Below are 18,879 nucleotides of genomic sequence, written 5' to 3' on the forward strand. Positions count from 1 at the left end.
ACACACACACACACACGATTGCTGTGTTCTGCACACGAAGGCTCTCCTTCCCTTTGAGGCTAGAGCCTCGGACTACACTTGCTTTATTTCCTCTGATTTAGTTCCTTCTGCTTCTTTCCCTTTAGAAACAAGTCCCCTTTTTCTTTTGCCTTCCACTTAAATGTTGACACTCAGGTTCTATCCTCAACCTTCTCTAACTCTACACCCTGGTGATTTTTTGTAAGGAGCTTTTTCAAATTGCACCAGCCTGTCCTTAGAGACCTTCTCAGAATAAAGGTGGTCTGATAATAGCACCATTCTTCCTCACTCAGATTTTAAACAAATTGCCACTTAGGACAAGGTGTCAGTGGTTAGGGGCCAAAGGCTTCTTCATTTTTACCATTGACGGCCCCTTGTACTATTGCTCGGGGTAAGTGACAGCATTGATGGGCCACGGCAGGCCTCCCCTCCTGCCCAGCTTGGGTGGTGTGGAGGAGAGGGGAAATCTTGTGCTCTGAGGTCAGTCTATCAAGAGGAAGACAGGAGGAACTGACTCCTCCGTGCCCATTTCCTTTTCCCTAAACGTACCAATCGGATGCACTCCTTTCCTCTGGTGGAGGGACTGAAAGGGAGAGAGACCAGAGTATGGGGCACAGCTTCCATAGTATGTGTGGGTTTTTTTTGGTTTTTGTTTTTTTTTATGAATAAGTTTAGTTTCATTTTCCTTGACAGCTGCTGAACTGTGGAGCCAGGCTCCCCCGGTAAGGCAGCGTGTGGTGCCTTGTATCTGCCTCCTGAAGTTGTTTACCATCTCTAGAAGGCTCAACTTCTGGAGAAGCTGGAGATATGTTAAGAAGGGTATGTTCCTGGGATGAGCGATTTGGAGCCCAGGCTGATGCCATCAGATACACTGAATTTATTTCTTGGTCCATCCTGTTCTGGTTTCAGAGAAGTAAGACAGTTGTTAGTGAGGTTCGTGCCATTTGGTGTAGTTTCTGTACCATGAACTCCCTCATCACAGAGATCTCGTTCCTGGTCTTGTTTCTGTTCTAAGGGCTCATCAAGTTGTCTTTTTTCTCTGGACATGGAATCTAGATCTTGACTTTTAAACCAAATTTGGACTCTTGACCTTGAAACCCCGATTTCCACAGCGAGTTGCTCTGTGGAATCAATTACAGGATGGGGGATGTTGGTAGGTGGCTGTGATGAGGGTAAGCAGGAGGAAGTGTAGCGAGTACGACAGCATCTATTTTCTCTACTATGAGTCTTCTCTTCAGGGTGATCCTGGGCTTGGCTTGCTTCTAAGTCCTTCTCAAGTTCTGACCTTGTCTGAACTTGGTGCCTAGCTCTTCGATTCTGAAACCAAATCTGGATTCTAGGCTCTTCAGTGTTGATTTCTAAAGCAAGCTTTTGTTTGGTCCGAGAACTTGGGTAAGGTTTTGGATTGAATGCTTTGATGAGGATTTTCAACTGGTCTGTGGATTTAGTGGGCTTCGTCTATGATTCCTTGTTGTGGTCTTGTTTGGAGAGTTCTACTGGGCCATGTTGGAATAGAATCCTGAAGCCTTCAACCAGGCTACCAGTATGTGTGCTTTTAAGCCATAGCCAATCTCTGCCTCCTCCCAGAGATACGGCTTGTCACCTAGGAAATACATCCAGATCTTAAGGGAGGGGTGAGCGGCGTATGTGCTTCAACACATCTTCCTGGTGATTCTCATATACCCATTCTGCTCAGCCTTTGAACACCACTACCGTTGTCTTCCTGGACAGCTACCTCCAAAAAGCTAACTACTCCCAAAGCTACTCCATCTCAGAAGACTCTCCTGACCTCCAAAGCTTTACTGCCAGCTGCCTGTCAGTATGGCAGGCCTCTTCTTGGATATTCTGCAGGCACCTAAGACTCACCATTTCCCAATCTAAACCCATGCTCTCTCTGTCTACTTTGCACTTGCCAGATTTCTGCCTCTTCTGTGAAAGCTTCCCTGATGACCTCCCGAAGCCACTCATCGGCCCTCCCCTAGGGCTCCCCCCACTTTGTGGAAATACCTTCATGGTAGCAGCAACCACACTGTATTGCAATTTTGTTTATTCACCTTTGTCCCACTTTGCTTCCTGGGCCTCTGCCTATGAATTCCTAGAGGCCTTTTGGTCTTCCTACCTCCAGTGGCCTTCCAATGATAGGCACCCAGTGGAAGTTTGCTGAATGAATGAAAATGGGCCAGCCATCAAACAGGATGGCACGGTTTGGCTTCCAAGTCATGGGGATTTCTGCATACAGACTGAGTTCTCTTTGGGCAAGTACTCTAGTTTTCTATGGCCATCTAAGAAGCACAGATAATTCCTGACATTTCTAGCAACCCTCTGAATTATGGTGTAATTAACATTCTGTGAGGTGACTACTGCAATTTAAAAGTGTTCTGGAAAGATGGTCATAATTGCAATTACACTTGACCCCACTGGGTGCTGCTGTTGTCGCTGCCAGTGGCAGATCATGATGGTCCAGCTGTTGGGTCTCCCTTCTGCCTTTGAGGTCAGTTTATCCTTCCTTTTATCCTCCTCACTTCCCTTCCCAACACTTACCTACTCATGGTTTCGAATATCTACATGTAGGGTTTGATTTACTCTCTAAACGTTAAGCCTTGGGGAAAGGCAAGGAAATTCTCCACCCCACTCTGGCCCAAATCCCTTTTGCCCTGTTGAAGGTTTTGGTCTAGCCAGTGGAAATGGAGAACAGTTGATCACCCTTGTGTCTGAAACCCCTTACTTAAAATCAGATTTCATTCCTCATGTTTCCTTTATAAAGACAGAATAAACCTCATCCTTTCTTCCTAAGCTTTCTTTCCAAGTTCTTACTCACCTATCTGTTCCTTCTCTGAGTCTTCCTCCCAGGCCTACATACAGCTCAGCCCCCCTTTTTCTAGAGACCACAATGTGGACACAGCCTGACAGCTGCCGTTACGTTTGGCTGCCTAAACTTTTCCTCATTCTGTGCCTTAGTTCCCCAGCGCCTGGCCAGCTCCAGGTGTTTCAAAAGATGGTAGTGAGATGATGGAGTGGAGGTGACTTTTTTTCTTTTTTCAGAATATGCTTCAGGGTTTATTGTCGTTTCAGTAATAAATGATGATGTGCTAGAACAATACTTAATATTTTTAATATGGGCTGACAATCTAAGAATAGGGCTACATTTCCCCTTTATGGTAATTTAACCATATTCTACAGGTCTCACCAACACACACACCCCTTTTTTTTCACCCCACCAAACATGCAGAGAACCCATTTTCCACTTTCTTTTTAGTTCCTAGCTGTTTGGTCTCATTCATCTAACTTGTTTGTTTTTGTTCATCTAATTTAATGCTCTCCTTCAGGCAGTCCTCCAGAGGAGGACCATCCATAAAAAGGTCAGAAGTAACAACCCACCCACAAGGAAACCATACTTGTTTGTGGAACGCTCTTCTGGACCAGGCCTGGGATGGTCCCTTTCAGTACACTGTCCCCCAGCATTCCTTACAGCCCCGATATGGCCTCACTATCCTCATGCAAAGAACTGGAGCTAATAGGGTTAAGTGGCTGAAATCAGGCCAGTTCCAGCAGACTCCAGGCATCACCCTGTCAGGAGCACTTGAAGGCAATGGGCAAACCTGGTCTCCTCAGATGAGCCTCAGAGATACCTCATTTTGAGGACTTGACAAAACACATTGCTTCATCTCCCTGAAGTGCCCATTCTCCTGCCTCGCTGTGTAAATGAGTAAGCTCATCGATGCCACAGAGCTTTACATGTCACCATTTGCTGAACGATGGAGTGGTTTTTAATTTTTATTCTGGGGAGCATTTAAGATCTTGCTCCCTGGCATATGTCATCAGTTTGGCTCAAACAAAAATTGAAAACAAAATTTTTTTTTGTTCTACAGCTTATTCTGAGGAGATGGGAGGACTTATTTAAAAAACTATCTTGTTGAAAATGGATATTTTTACATATTTGCTCTAAAGGTCAGTCCTTTTGGAAAGGTATAAAATGAAGTAAAAGAACTTGGGTCTCTGGAGCTTAAGCGCCCTCTGACAGCCTGTGCTCCGTGCAGATGTCGCCGCTGTGAGAGGAGCCCGCCTGGGGAAGGCAGCTGTCTCCAGGGCGCTCCTGTGGGCTCCAGACAGCTCTGGCGCACAGCAGGGTGATCTCTGGTGACAAAAGCACAGTAAGATGCCAGGGACCCAGGAGTTAACCTTGTCCAGGAGTGTTTGCATTTTTAGAGGAAGAGGCTGATTAACTCAGAGGAGATTCCCAGGTGGCCTGGGCAGGGGAGCCCCCTACTAGTGTCCTCTCCCCCTTGGAGCTGACCTATCCTCTGCCTAAACTCACCTACCTGCCATGATGGGGAGGGGAAGGCAGAGCATCTGATAACAGAGGCTGGGGAGGGGTGCAGTGGACAAGGCCTCTCTGCATGTTGCTGGTGACATGGTTGGTGCTTAGTCATTCAAAGGCGCAGTGTGGGTGTGACCTTTGTCCCACTTTGCTTCCTGGGCCTCTGCCTCTGCCACGCTGGGTGCTGGGGCTGTGCCGGGGCTGAGATGGCAGGTCTTCTCCCAGGACACAGCTTGCAAAACTGGCACTCTGTCAGGCTGTTATTTTTCTTATAAATAAATGTAGAATGAAATTGAACTTATTGAATCTATGGTTTTATCAGAAGCAAAATGAAAGGCCATAAAATGCCATTTTAAATATTGGAAAGGGCAAATTTCTCTGTGGAGACGAACTTTTTACCCCTGGCCGGTGTTCCTCATGTCTTATCATCCTGGCTCTGGAAGGAGCTAGAGCTTGTGACTCTTGCTGTAGAGGCTGAAGGACTTTGCATCTGAAGCTCTAAGTTGGTTGTGTTTCTGTTTTGTTTTTGGCTGCTTAAGCCAAGAAGAAAGGCTGTTCATTTTCCTGCTAGGTCCCTAGCCCTGACGTCTGACCAACTTCAGAGTGACGTGGGAGAGGCTGGGCAGAGGTGAGATACTCCCTTTAACGGCATTCCTATTCAGGGACAAACCCTTGTTCATCAGAGACAGTTCATTCCTGAAGGATCAATGTGTGTAAGTTAGCACTGGGGATTTCTGGATGCTGAGCTGTGGGTCATTCTTTTTTTTGCTCATGTGTATTTGCTACACAAACATGTCATAGTAGTAAAATAAGGGGGAAAAGGGTATTTGAAAAATAGAAGTAACCAAATTATATAGCTCTTATATTTGTAGAAACTCTGAACAAAAAACATTATATAGGTATTTAGAAAAAGACTTAAGAGGCAAACTTTTCAGGGTATTTTTTATTATAAATTTAATATGGTTGATTAATGAAAAATCACAATGAAGTACCGAGAAAATGTCTGTCAATATAAAAATTTTAGCAGCATTTCCATAGTTTCAGGCTCTAACATTAGTCATACTTCTTCCCGCTATCAAAACAAGAATCCAATGGGACTACAGTAGAGCATCAAGATGTTCAGCTTAGTAAAGGCCTCAAGGAAATCCTCAAATCCAGTGTATTGTCTGGTATTTCAACCTCCCCGCTCCTGAATTTCTAGAATGTCAAAGCACTTGCCTCAGTGTTTGAGACAAGAATTCCTTTCTTCCAGCTGCAGGGGAGAATAGGAGTGAAAATATAAACTGGACTTGGTATGTAGTGCTTGATCATGTGTCCTTAACATCTATACATTCTCTACACTGACAATGAAGGGCCACTGCGGGGTTGACCAATGTCCGGAGGCAGGGGTGGGGGTAGGGGTAGGGGTGGATGGGGCGGGGAGCCCGGAGTGGGACATGGAACACACACGCGATGAGGGGTTGGTGCCTCACCACACGCACTTCTCAGGGGCAGCTCAGCACACAGTGGTCTTGGAACAAACCTCCCAGGTGAAAGATAGGATTAATGAGGAGGGGAGACAAACAATATGAAAATATAATACTGGCAAACTATTCCCCTGCTTCTTTGGTACTTTCCAAAATTCTCTGATCAAAAAGTATAAGGGAAGCACACCATTAAAAAATTACAGTTTTGAGTATTTACAGAAGCAATTATGATATATTACAGTATATGAACAAATTCTTCAGTGAAAGCACTTGTGAACTGTTCCAGTATTCTTCACTAGCACTCGGACACACGTACACCTTCCCAAATTTGTATCATCCATCCTGCATCTCACCTATCTTACAGTAAATTAAATGGGAAAAATATCTTCCAATCTACACTCCTTTTAAAAGGTTCTTAAAATTTGCTGCTGAAATCATTATGTACAAAGATTTGTTGAATATTGAATTCTAGACACTTATCTCCACTCCCAATCTGAGTATGTTTGAAATATGCTACCTATTCTATGTATACAATATATATTTAATATATAAGTAACTGCACCACGTTATATCACCACGACACCAGATGAATGCACATTATTATGTACAGTAGTTAAGTTAGCTCTGGAGGATGACTACCGCCTAGGTGGACAGTGTGGTTTGGAACCGTCTGAACGGGCATGGAGAAGCTGGTGGGAAGACAGCCCGGGCACGGGCAGGACAAGTGCATGTGTATGAAATGTGGGCACATGCCTCCCACACATCCCCACACCAGACTATCCCTTGTTTACTGGTGGGAAGATGACATGTCACACATATGGAAGGATCCCATACATGAGGAGAGCCATGACAGCAGCACTGAACAGCCCCGCCACGGGGACAGTCACAAACCAGGCCACAAAGATGTTGCGGAAGAGGCGCCAGTCCACGGCCTTCCGGGAGCGGATCCAGCCCACGGCCACCACGGAGCCCACCTGCAGGAGCACAGACATTTTAAAGTAAAAAGAGGCCTGCAAATTTAAAGGTGAGACACAAAATCGACATTGAACTGATGTAGAGTGTCTAATCTCAGACTACATTATAAAATTACCAATTCTTTCTCCTAAACTTACTAGAAGCTTTTACAATCGTTTATAGATTTTAGATATAGTTGTTTTAGGACTATTCTATTCAGTATACAGATCTGGTGCACTTTTCCACCTATATTCTGCTCTATTTGAGTGGAAGTTTAGCCAATTAACTGTTGTCTGTTCTCTCTGCACCTTATAAACTGTGAATGCCCCTGGTTTAAATATTCCCCATGTAGGATATTGCTTATGACAGTATGTGAAACTGCCATAGTGAAATAGCAATAATGTATCCTTTTAGAATGTCAGCATCATAAAATGTTGGAGCTGGAGAAGACCTTTGAGAATATGAGACCAGGTGGCTGATTTTCCAGAGGACAGAGCAGAGCCCTGCAAGGCTCAGGGATACTGAGGAGAGGAGACACTGTAAATCACGGCAGATTGAGGACTAGAACTCAGGCCCCTGGACCACAAACTGGTTTTCACCATCATCTCAAACTACCTTACAGTCCTTGTACTTTAGCTAATTAAAAATATAAACTGGAGCATAAATGTTATTGGATCAAAACTGTCACTCATACCTCACAAATGACAGAGATACAGAATAGTAACACTAATTCAACCATTTTTCTAAACACTTGCAGTTCATTTTATGGTTTGTTGAAAGTTTAAAAAGGAAAACAGACACTTTAAGCTAGAAATCATAAGGAAGTACAGTGCCCATCCATCTGACACCTGGTGCAGGCCCTCGGGAAGCTCAGAGTTCCACAGGGCACCAGGGCCACTTATGGCTCTTGAAGAGCCCCACAAAACTAGCTTTGTCTCTCCTGACTCTCAAATACTTCAGAATCAGCATTGGCGACTGAGGTTCAAATAGCAACTAGGGTATAACCACAAAAAAATAAAACCCAACACTTTAAATTGCTTATGGAAGCAAACGGGAACACCAAAAACAGCAGCATATTTAAAGGCGGTTAATCTGACATTTGGTCAACCCATGCCATCAAGTCCCCAACACTAGCTTCTGAGATTAAATTCTTCCTGTTACTCATTGTCTCCCCAGAGCATGTCCCCTTCAGTGAACTTTCAGCTGTGCTGGGTTATTTCACGGAGAGCACGCTCAAATTTCAGTTTTATCTATGCTCTCTTACCTTCTTTGAACAGTTTTTGAAAAGCATAAAGGTAATAATATTATAGCAAGTTTATGTAATAGGGATGGACAATCACCCAGAACCCAACTATTTATTTATTCCTTTTTAGTATTTTAATAAATATACCTTTATTTGTAAATAATAAGGTACTCTACTAATTCCTTTGTTAAAAAAAGTTAACATTAGGGCTGGCCGAGTGGCTCAGTTGGTTAAGAGCTCACTCGAGTGCGAGCTCTGAGCAACTAGGGGTTCAAGTCCCGGCCCGAGCTGAGTTGCCGCTGAGGTGCCAACAGGTGGCAGGATGGCTCAGCTAAAAAAAAAAAAAATTAACATTATATTATAAGCATCTTTCCATAGTGCTCACAGCCTTTATGATTATCATGTAAAATGGTACATGCTTTAGGTGGATGGATGTACCTTAATTTATTTAACCATTTCCAATTTGTTTCCAATTTTTCCTTATTAGAAACAGTTTCATGATTAACAAATTCACTCACATAGCTTGTATTTAGGCTTTAAAAATATTCCCTGAAATGGATTATAAATTAGAGATGGCATTTAAAAAACACCCTGAAATAATCCAGAACTGAGAGAAAAGATGCAAGAACTTCCATATGCCCTTTACCCAAATTCACCAATATTTAACATTTTGCCACAATCTATGAAGGAACGTTTTTATATGATTAAAATAGCCTGCTCCTCAGCAACCTACCCCACCCCTTCTGCTAAAGATTTAACAATCCAATCTTTATTGCAATAGTTGCAAAATGGTGATTTCCCATGCGTCAGATGGAATGTTACTTTTTGCTTTTCAGGTGAGAAGAATTGTTCTTCCCAACTTTTGCCCACCTTCTAATGGAGGTGGTTCTAAGCAAGAAACCTGACAAGTAAATGTGAGAGGAAGCAGAGAGCTAGAAAAATCAAATACAGGGTATAATTATTCCTGAAAATCTAATGGGATTGTTACGATTGTATGTAGACATTAACGCCCTTTGAATTGTCCATATTTGTGGCTTTGCTCACATAGGGCCTCATTCACGCCATCCCCATCTCTCAAATTTCACCCCACACTTGCCACTTGGGACTGTTGTACGCAGAAGAAATGTGGTATAAGAGAGCAAGGGTTATGGGATGATGGCGACAGTGAACTGTTCCTAGCACTCCCATTATCCGGACTTCAATGAGCGTCACTTGCTCTGTTTGCCCATGGAAAGGTCTGGAGAGCCACGATTCTGACATTGAGCTGCTATGACCAGTTCTGGGCTTTGCCTGGAAGTCCATGACATTGGACAAGCTGACTGGAATCCAAGTTGGGCTCTGTCTCAAGTCTGTTTGACAAATGACACCCACTGGGGTCCCGTGTTAAGGAGACTGGTTTTAAATGCCAACAAGCTATCCTGACACTAATCAACAGCTCTAAGGAAACAAAACCTATCACATAATTTGTATAGAGGTTTTAGGGCAGTGATAACATATACATATATTCAACTAAGGTCCTGTACAAACTGCATATCAATCCCTTAATACCACCTCCTTATTATAATATAAATCTAAACTCTGGGGGAAATGACATTTAAAGATAAAAATATAAGAGGGTAGTTTTTATAGGCATTTTATACTTTTCATCTATTTCTATAAGTTGTATTATAGAGTTTAGTGTTACAGTTATGCCACTTTACACATTGGTATAGGTTAGATTGCCAATGTAGTTCGTTAAGTAACAATAATCTAGAAAAACCAAACTTGTGTTGTTTTTTCCAAAGATCTCTTTCAGCTGGTGTGAAAGAGTTTGCTTTCACTAGGCTTGCTCACATGCAGGGTTAATCATGAAAAAGACAGCATAACATTTATTTCAAAGCAAGCCCCAAAGACTGGTTACCACTGCAGAACTGTTCAAAGCCTATTTCTCCGGGAAGGAGTATATTTAGTAGCACACGTTTCCTCTAGGCTCCCACACGTCACAGTGAGTTCAAGCTGAGGTGGCGTGAGCGGGGAGATGATCTTTTCATCCCATATAGTATTGTACTGTTTGAAATGTTTCAGAGGGCATGTGCTTTTGTAATTTTTAAAGAAATGAAATTAGAAAAATAACAGTAAATGCACAGTAGGAGCGGCAGGAGCACACTGCACTTCTTCTTTGTACTTGTGAGGCCGTGGCCAGCGTGCTGGGGGGCCGGGCTCTGGGCCACAGTGTGCTGGCACTTGGTTTGGCCCCTCGCTAGTTGTGTGATCTTGGGCAAGTTACCCAGCCTTTCTATGCTTCAGTTTCCTCATTGGTAAAACGGGGGTGACATTAGCACTCACCTCAAATGGTTCTTGGGAGGATTAAACAAGTTGATATTCACAGTGCATTTAAAACAGTGCCCAGCAGACAGCACTTGCTCTACACAACTTAGCTGGGGCCGGTTACCATAATTATGATTGTTATGACTACAACTAGGAGGTACAGAGCATGAGGTGAAGGTCTGAATCCTGGTGCTATCACATGATGAATGTATGATCTTGGGAAAATGACCTAACTCTGGAAGCCTCAGTTTTCTCATCTGTAAATTGGGAATAACAGCACAAACATTATGGAGTTACTAAAATGACGTATGGCGTAGGTATGATGCCCTAAACGCAGTGCCTGGCCCTCTGTACACACTCAGTAAGTGGAAGTAAATTTTTACAATGAAATTTTTATAATGAAAATTTGTGGAAATTGAAGTTTTTCTACATTCTGTAGCAAAAAAGAAAACCAAAAAACCCTTTTTCCAGTGAGGTTGATTCTCCACGCTGTAGAGCTCTAGCTTGGTCAGCTGGCCCACTGAAAATACTCTCATAAACGCTGCCTGGCCTTAATATCTGAAGCACTAAGCCATTCTCATTTAGTGATGTGTCTATAAACACATCGGTTGGAGTTTTAGAATTGTGCGTGTAAATGTAGGTGGTTGCCCTGTCTTGGTCACTGCGGTACCCCCTGGTGCCTAGGACAGTACCTCACACACAGCAGGGACACATGAGTTTTTCTTGAATGATATGGACAAATAAATCTAGGAAAAGTCTGGAGCTGCCTTTTGCTTTGTTGAAGTTAGTGAATATTTTTATCTATTGAAGGTGTTCTGGACTCTCTCCAGACACTGGGCAGACCTGCGTCATCAGACCTGGGTTCTAGTTCTGGCTCCACCCTGAGTGACCTCAGATAACTCCCTGAAACTCACAGGGCCTGTAGCCTCTTCTTTAATCTTTAAGGTTCCTTACAGCTCCAACATTCCCCCACTCCAACAAGGAATTCCCTCTTGCCCAGCCCTGAGTTTCAGAGCACTTTGCAGTGAGCAATATTAGGCATTTCCCCCTCACTTGGAATTTACTCTAAGGCAATACAGTCATTTTGACTATCATATAAGTAAAAAGAACTGAAACAACTGTGTCTTACAATTCCATTGAGATGATTCCTGCTTATCTCTAGTTCCACTGTCACTCCCAGTCCCCTGCAATGGGTTGGAACTGAGTGGCATGCCCCCATTTGAGCCTATGAATATGGTTAGCGCACACATGACTTCAATGCAAAATCCACTGTGGAAACAATGAGAGAGAAACAGGACAAATGGAAAGAGTGAAGCACACATCAAAGGAGGTAAAGCTCTTGCCAGGCATGCATTGAACAAGACGTCTGTATGACAGAAGGTGTCACACTGCTGAGCAGGAAAGGTAGAGAGGGACAGTCTGAGAAAAGCAAACGCCCCCATCCAGCAATGTTCCAGCAGACCCAGCAAACCCTGAGATGATTTTTTTCCCCCACAAACAACCATATACAAAGCGCGACCAGCTTTTCTCAGATTCACTTGGTGACTCTGGGCTGATCCTAGCAGCCTGATGAAAGGACGGTGCTGGCAGGGGCCTACCTTGCAGTGTGTGGTGCTGACAGGAAGTCCAATGTTGGAAGCGATCACCACTGTGAATGCTGAGGCCAGTTCAATAGTGAAGCCGCTGTGGAGGGAGCACAAGAGACACATCACAGGCGCTCTTTGTATCAGCCTCACTGACACCCCAGGGGCGCCAAAGTCTCACTAGAACATTCTTTGAATCGACTGTTGACTGCTGACTGGGCCAGATGACATTAATAGAACAAGAAACTGCTGTATAATGGCAACAATTCACACTAAGGCTTTGCGTTATACTGTTAACAACCCTAAATAGCCTTGTTTTTCTGGTATGTTTTCAAAAACCACACACTGTAGTAACTGGGTCAGAAATTCCTGCTGTGTAAAAAATGGTAACTAAGTCATTTCTAAAGTGGTGTAGGAAACACCATACTGTCATTTTAAAATGTATATTTATTACAAAAAAGTTAATTTTTTCTCAGATTCTAATTTTTCTTCAAATCAATCTTATAAAAGAATTATTACAATTAATTTCAAGAGGGAAAAGATTTCTTACACTAGGTAGTTCCAAGTTTCAGTTGTATTCTTCCAAAGTTCTCCTGTAAATTTGTTATTTAACACCTAATCTAGCTGACGGATATACAATAGAAGGACGGCAGAGAAAACCAGGAGGGAGAGTCACCAGATCCCACCTTGGAGGGCAGAGGCACCCTCCCGAATGCAAAGTAACCTCAGGAGGGTGGCAGGTGACAGCTGCTTCCATCCAGCAGATGGAGCTGGTGTGGCAGAGAATTTTCGGGAAAGGCAGGCCTTGGGCCATGGCTGTAGTTTGCATCCTGTCCCTCCCAAATTGCTCTCCAGAGCTCACACTGGGTAAGACCACCATTGGGCGTGGAAGGGGGCTGCAGGTTGGGTTCCTTTTTCTGTTCCCTCTTGCCCTGTTGCAGCTTCTCCTTCTGTCTTCCCACCTCTCTCATTTTCCCTCCCTCTGAGGAGTACATGAGGGAGGGCGGTGATGGGTGGCCAGCGAAGGTGGGGCTTTCTTGCCCTCTGCCCCCTCCTCACTGTGACCTCCAGCCGCAGAGTGGCTGTGCTAAGGGGGTCAGGGCATAAGAGCAGCATGAGAGGACTGTCAGACATATCAACTCTGCGCAGGCCTCCAAGGACCAGCCCTGTCAATCCAGCCTGCACCCTCTGGCTTACCTGGACGGTGTGATGGGAGTGAGGTCTTTCCCCATGGTCTGGATCACTCTTCTCCCCCAAACCCAGAGCCCTGTACAAATTCCAGCTCCTCCATAAAACAGCAGCCAGATGGGGGTAGCTGCTTCTTGCAGGACTGCACCTTGTTCATAAATCAGCCACAAAGCTACCAGGGGACCAATGGCATTACTGGGAGAATAAAAAAAGTAGATGAATTGTACAAACATTGTACATACAAATGGCGCCATATACAATGCAGTGATTTCTCAGTCTTGAGAATAGCTGATCTTACTGTATTTGTGGCTTGCTTATATAATCTATTGGTGATACAAATGGTTTATTAATTTTTTTGTGGTGGTAAAAAAAATAACAGAAAATTTACCACCTTAGTCATTTTTAAGTGCACAGTATTGTTAAATATGTTCACATTGTTGTGAAACAGATCTCCAGAAGTTTTTCATCCTGCAAATCTGAAACTCTAGCCATTAAACAGTAATTCCCTTTGCCCCCCGTCCCCAGCCTCCGGTAACTACCACTTGGCTTTCTGTTTCTATGAATCTGACTACTTTAGGTACCTCATTTAAGTGAAATTATATAGCATTTGTCTTTTGAGATTGGCTTATTTCATGTAGCACAATGTCCTCAAGATTCATCCATGTTGTAGCACGTGCCAGAGCTTCCTTCCTTTTTAAGGCTGAGTGTTCCACTGTATGCATATAGTACATTTTCTTTATCCACTCATCCATCTACGGACATTTGAATTGCTTCCACCTTTTGGCAATTGTGAATAATGCTGTAATGAACATGGGTGTGCAAATATTTCTTCGAGATCCTGCTTTCAACTCTTTTGGGTAAATAACCAGAAGTGGATCATAAGGTAGTTCTAATTTTAAATTTTTGAGGACTCTCCAGACTGTTTTCCATAGTGACTGTGCCATTTTACATTCCATTAACAGTGCACAAGAATTCCAATTCCTCCACATCCTCACCAATACTTATTTTCTGTTCTTTTGAATAGTAGCCATCTTAACAGGCATGTGATGTATTAATTTTTTAGAAGTACTGAAAAAATGACAAGAAGTGTATACAAAAAACAGTTTCTTTTTTCTCTTCTTTCCATTACTAATATTTAATATTGGTCATGTCAGGCCCCACACTGTGGGATCACAAACATTGCTAATCATTAGTTCTCACACCCATGATGCAAACTAGGTATTGTCACTCCCACTTTACTGATGAGGAAACTGATGCCAAAGTCATGTCACTGGCAGGCGGCAGGGTTGGGACATGCGCTTAGGACTCACTCAGGTGCTCATGTTCTACCCCCTAAACCTGCGATCATCACTCAGGCCCTTAGCAGCCACACCCTGACTTTTTTGGAGGGATGCCACAACAGCTTTTTTTTCCCCAAAAAATTTTAAAGTAAGATTTGTTCCATTAGAACAATTTGAGGTTGACAGCAAAACTGAGGGGAAGGTGCAGAGATTTCCCATTAAATCCCTGCCCCGACACGTGCACAGACTCCCTCTTATCAATATCCCCTAGATGGGAAGAAGTGATAGCTAGACAACATTGAGTCTTCCTAGCCTTGAACATGGAAAGTCTCTCCATTTATTTAGTTCTTTGATTTCATTCATCAGTTTTGTGTTTTCCACATATAGATCTTTACATATTTTGTTAGATTTATACCTAAGTATTTCATTTTTAGGGCTGCTAAAGTAAATAGTATTATGTCTCAAATTTTAGCTTCCACCTGTTTATTGCTGGTATGTAGGAAAGCAATTGACTTTTGTATATTAACCTTATATCCTGAAATTTTGCTATAAGTGTTTATTAGTTCCAGGCATTTTTTATTGATTCTTTCAGATTTTCTACATAGATGATCATGTCATCTGCAAACAAAGACTGTTTTATTTCTTCCTTCCCAAACAATATACCTTTTATTTCCTTTTCTTGTCTGGTTGCATTAGCTAGAACTTCAGGATGGTGTTGAAAAGGAGTGGTGAGAGGGGACATCTTTGCCTTGCTCCTGATCTTAGTGAGGAAGCTTTGAGTTTCTCACCATTAAATATGAGGTTAGCTGCAGGCTTCCTGTAGATATTCTTTATCAAGTTGGGGAAGTTCCCCTCTATTCCTAGTTTCCTGAGAATTTTTTTTTTAAATCATAAATAGGTTAAATGCTTTTTCTGCATCTATTGATATGGTCATGTGATGATTTCTTTTTTAGCCTACTGATGTGATGGATTACATTAATTGATTTCTGAATGTTGAACCAGCCTTGCATACCTGGGATAAATCTCACTAGGTCACGGTATATAATTTTTTATACGTTGCTAGATTCCATTTGCTAATATTTTGTTATGGATTCTTACATCTATGTTCATCAGAGATATTGGTCTGTAGTTCTATTTTCTTGTAATGTCTTTGTCTGGTTTTGGTAATACTGGCCTCTGGAATGAGTTAGGGAGTATTCCCTCTGCTTCTATCCTCTAAACGAGACTGTAAAGTATTGGTATAATTTCTCCTTAAATGTTGGTAGAATTCACCAGTGAACCTATCTGGACCTGGTGCTTTCTGCTTTGGAAGGTTATTAATTATTGATTGAATTTCTTTAACAGATATAGGCCTATTCAGATAGTATATTTCTTTTTGTGTGCGTTTTGGCAGATTGTGTCATTCAAGGAAATGGTCCAATTTCATCTAGGTTATCAAATTTGTGGGCATAGAGTTGTTCATAGTAACGCTTTGTCTTTTTAATGGCCATAGGATTACAGTAATGCCTCTTCTTTCATTTCTTGTATTAGTAATTTGTGTCTTCTCTTTTTTCCTACTTAGCCTGGCTAGAAGCTTATCAACTTTATTGCTCTTTTCAAACAAAAATCTTTCGGTTTCATTGATTTTCTCTATTGATTTCCTGATTTCAATTTCATTGATTTCTGTTGTAATTCTTATTGTTTATTTTCTTCTGCTTATTTTGGATTTAATTTGCTCTTCTTTTTCTAGTTTCCTAGGGTGAATATTTAGATTATTGATTTTTTCCCCTTCTTTTCTCATATCTGTATTCAATGCTATACAATTCCCTCTATGCACTATTTTCATTGCATCCCACAAATACTGATGTGTGTTTTCATTTTCATTTAGTTTAAAATATTTAAAAATTTCTCTTGATATTTCATCTTTGATTCATGTTTTATTTGCAAGTGTGTTGTATAGTCTCCATTTATTTTGGGATTTTCTGGTCACCTTTCTGTTATTAATTTCTAGTTTAATTTCACTGTGTTCTGAGAGCAGTCATTGTATTAGATCTATTCTTTTAAGTGTGTTTAGGTATATTTTATGGTCCAGAATGTAGCCTATTTTGCTGAATGTTCCATATGAGCTTGAGAAGAATATGAAGTCTCCCGTTGTTGGAGAAGTCTATAGAAGTAAATGATACCCAGTTGACTGATGGTGCCGTTGAGTTCGACTAGTCCTTACTAATTTTCTGTCTGCTGGATTGGATCTGTCTATGTTTGCTCTGTATGAAATTAATATAGCTACTCCTGGTTTTTTTTAATTAGTGTTAGCATGGTATATTTTTCTCCTTGTATTTACTTTTAACCTATATGTGTCTTCATATTTAAAGTGGGTTTCTTACAGACAACATATAGTTGGGTCTTGTTTTTCTGATCCATTCTGACAATCTCTGTCCATTACTGGTGTATTTAAACTACTGAAATTCAAAGTGATTACTGAAATAGTTGGATTAATATCTATCATATTTGTTACTCTTCTATTTGTTGCCCTTGTTCTTTGTTTCTATTTTGTCTCCCACTTTTTTTTACCTTTTATTTTTTAATTGAGCATTTTATATGATTCCATTTTCTCTCCCTTTTTAGCATATCAGTTATACTACTTTATTTTTTTTTAATTGAGGAATTCGGGGAGGGGAACAGTGTTGGGGAATTGGGATGGGGACCAGCCAAGTTATTGTTCTTCAATCTTAGTTGTGGAGGGCGCCAGTCGCCATCTGGCTGCCTGTTGGCAGCTCGTGGCCACTAAGCTCAAGGTGCTGTGTTATAATCTTAGTTGCAGGTGGGCGTAGCCACCATCCCATGTGGGAGGTGAGCCAGCAGCCTTGTTGTTAAGAGTGTGCGTTCTATCTACTGAGCCATCCAGGCGGCAAGCTCAGCTCAAGGTGCCGAGTTCAGTCTTAGCTGTGGGTGGGCATAGCCACCATCACATGCAGGAGTCAAACTGGTAGTCTTGTTGTTAAGAGCAAACGCTCTGTCCGCTGAGCCATCCGGCAGCAGCTCAGCTCAAGGTGCCGAGTTCAGTCTTAGTTACAGGCAGACGTAGCCTACCATCGAATAGGCAGTCTTGTTGTTACACCAGCTCAGCTATCCTGCCACCTGTTGTCAGCTCAGCTCGGGCGCAGCATCACTGGACCCTGTGGGAATCAAACCGGCTGCCCTGTTGCTCAGAGCTCAAGCTTTTAAGCTAACTCTTAACCAACTGAGCCACTCGGCCAGCCCCTCAGTTACACTACTTTTAAAAAACTGTTTCTACCACTGGGTCCCCTTGGAGTCTTCCACTCTCAGACTTGTCTCCGATGAACCTCTAAGAATTCATCATCACAGTTCAGGTTTTCCTACCGGGCACGGGATCCCACAGCAGTTTCCTCTTATGAGCCTCTATGACACCCTGTGTCTCTCCAATCTTGGGAGTAGTGGTTTGCCCTGTGTCCTCCGCTCTTCTTGATCCAAGAAGAGTTGTTGATTTTTCAGTCAGTTCAGTTTTTCCCTTGTTTTTAGGATGGAGTGATAACTTCCAAGCTCCTTACATGCAGAACCATATACAGGTTTTTAACGGCTTCTGTAGCTCGTCTCCTCCTCACAGCTCTGTCTATACTCTGTGTAGACAGAGTGTGGGTTGAGAGTTACAAAGAACTGCCTCTCAGGTCTGCTTCTCTCTAGCTGTGTTATCTTGGGCAAGAAATGTCACATTTCTGAGCTTCTCATTTCATAGCTATGACAGGTATCACTTATGACCTAAAAGGGCTGTTTTGAGAAGGATTAGAAAAAGTTACAAATGGTTCAGCACTGGGGCCTGGTACAAACTTAATGACCTTTTGTTGAATGAACAGATGCCCCCTCTTCACTGTCACATTATTATTTCTAGAACCTTGTTTTTATCAGACCATATCCCTACTCAAAAGCCTCAAAACTATAAACAATTGCTCTAAACTCTGGTCACCTGTACAGCTTATTCATCCTTTGGCCTTGAAATAGTTTTGGGATGGTTCATGACTTTTCCATTTATATGTACTTCTTATCTCCCTAGCTGGAATTTAAATTCCTAAAGGACAGGGACCCAATTAATAACACTTTGCAAGTACCAGGCCTTCAGTAAAGAATTCTTGATAAGGAGGAAGAGGAAGTGGGGTAGGTCTGGGGGAGGGAAGGCAGTCAAAAACTTAAGATAGGACAGAACATGGTTCCTTAAACAAAATAACATGGCAGCACCTATATAACACCGGGCAGGACCAAAGGTGTCCAGGCCTCTTGTCTGGCGGAAAGACTTCTTTTAAAAATAACGGGGATGAGGGCCGGCCGAGTGGCTCAGTTGGTTAAGAGCTTGCTCAAGAGTTTGAGCTCTGAGCAACAGCAGTTCGAGTCCAGCCCAAGCTGAGCAGCCGCTAAGCTGCCAATAGGTAGCAGGATGGCTCAGCTAAAAAAAAAAAATAAATAACGGGGATGCAGCTGCACGTGGGTGGACACTGTATGGAAACTCCTAGCTGTAAAATGGACAGTTGTA

At 42.4% G+C, this 18,879-nt stretch overlaps 2 protein-coding genes across 4 annotated transcripts in view; both read right to left on the reverse strand.

Moving 5' to 3' along the window:
* Positions 1-1,986, reverse strand: LOC109386266 (double homeobox protein A-like). The gene is made up of 2 exons (XM_019649242.1): positions 1,885-1,986; positions 1-1,476 (listed from the first exon to the last, which is right to left on the reverse strand). Exons 1-2 carry the CDS (start codon positions 1,984-1,986, stop codon positions 829-831), a joined length of 750 nt encoding a protein of 249 aa, XP_019504787.1. The 3' UTR covers positions 1-828.
* Positions 1,987-5,261: 3,275 nt separating this feature from the next.
* The window catches only part of SLC20A2 (solute carrier family 20 member 2), a 97,598-nt gene continuing 83,980 nt past the window's right edge, over positions 5,262-18,879 (reverse strand). For all 3 annotated transcript variants that reach the window (XM_019649248.1, XM_019649247.1, XM_019649246.1), the window contains exons 9-11: positions 13,087-13,272; positions 11,905-11,989; positions 5,262-6,776 (exon numbers count right to left, since the gene is read on the reverse strand). In XM_019649248.1, the coding sequence (XP_019504793.1) occupies positions 6,612-6,776; positions 11,905-11,989; positions 13,087-13,272 (436 nt within the window). In that variant the 3' untranslated portion in view covers positions 5,262-6,611. The remainder of the gene's footprint in view (positions 6,777-11,904; positions 11,990-13,086; positions 13,273-18,879) is intronic.

Source organism: Hipposideros armiger, unplaced genomic scaffold (genome assembly GCF_001890085.2).
Source record: "Hipposideros armiger isolate ML-2016 unplaced genomic scaffold, ASM189008v1 scaffold_131, whole genome shotgun sequence".
Taxonomy (NCBI): Eukaryota; Metazoa; Chordata; class Mammalia; order Chiroptera; family Hipposideridae; genus Hipposideros; species Hipposideros armiger.

What these genes read in the sequence shown, in the direction of transcription:
- LOC109386266 (XM_019649242.1), bottom strand. Translation starts at nt 1,986, where the DNA reads ATGAGTGGCTTCGGGAGGTCATCAGGGAAGCTTTCACAGAAGAGGCAG. An exon ending in TGGGTTTAGATTGGGAAATG is followed by an intron (nt 1,477 to 1,884) that starts GTGAGTCTTAGG and finishes AAGGAATCATAG; the next exon opens with ACGAAGCCCACTAAATCCAC.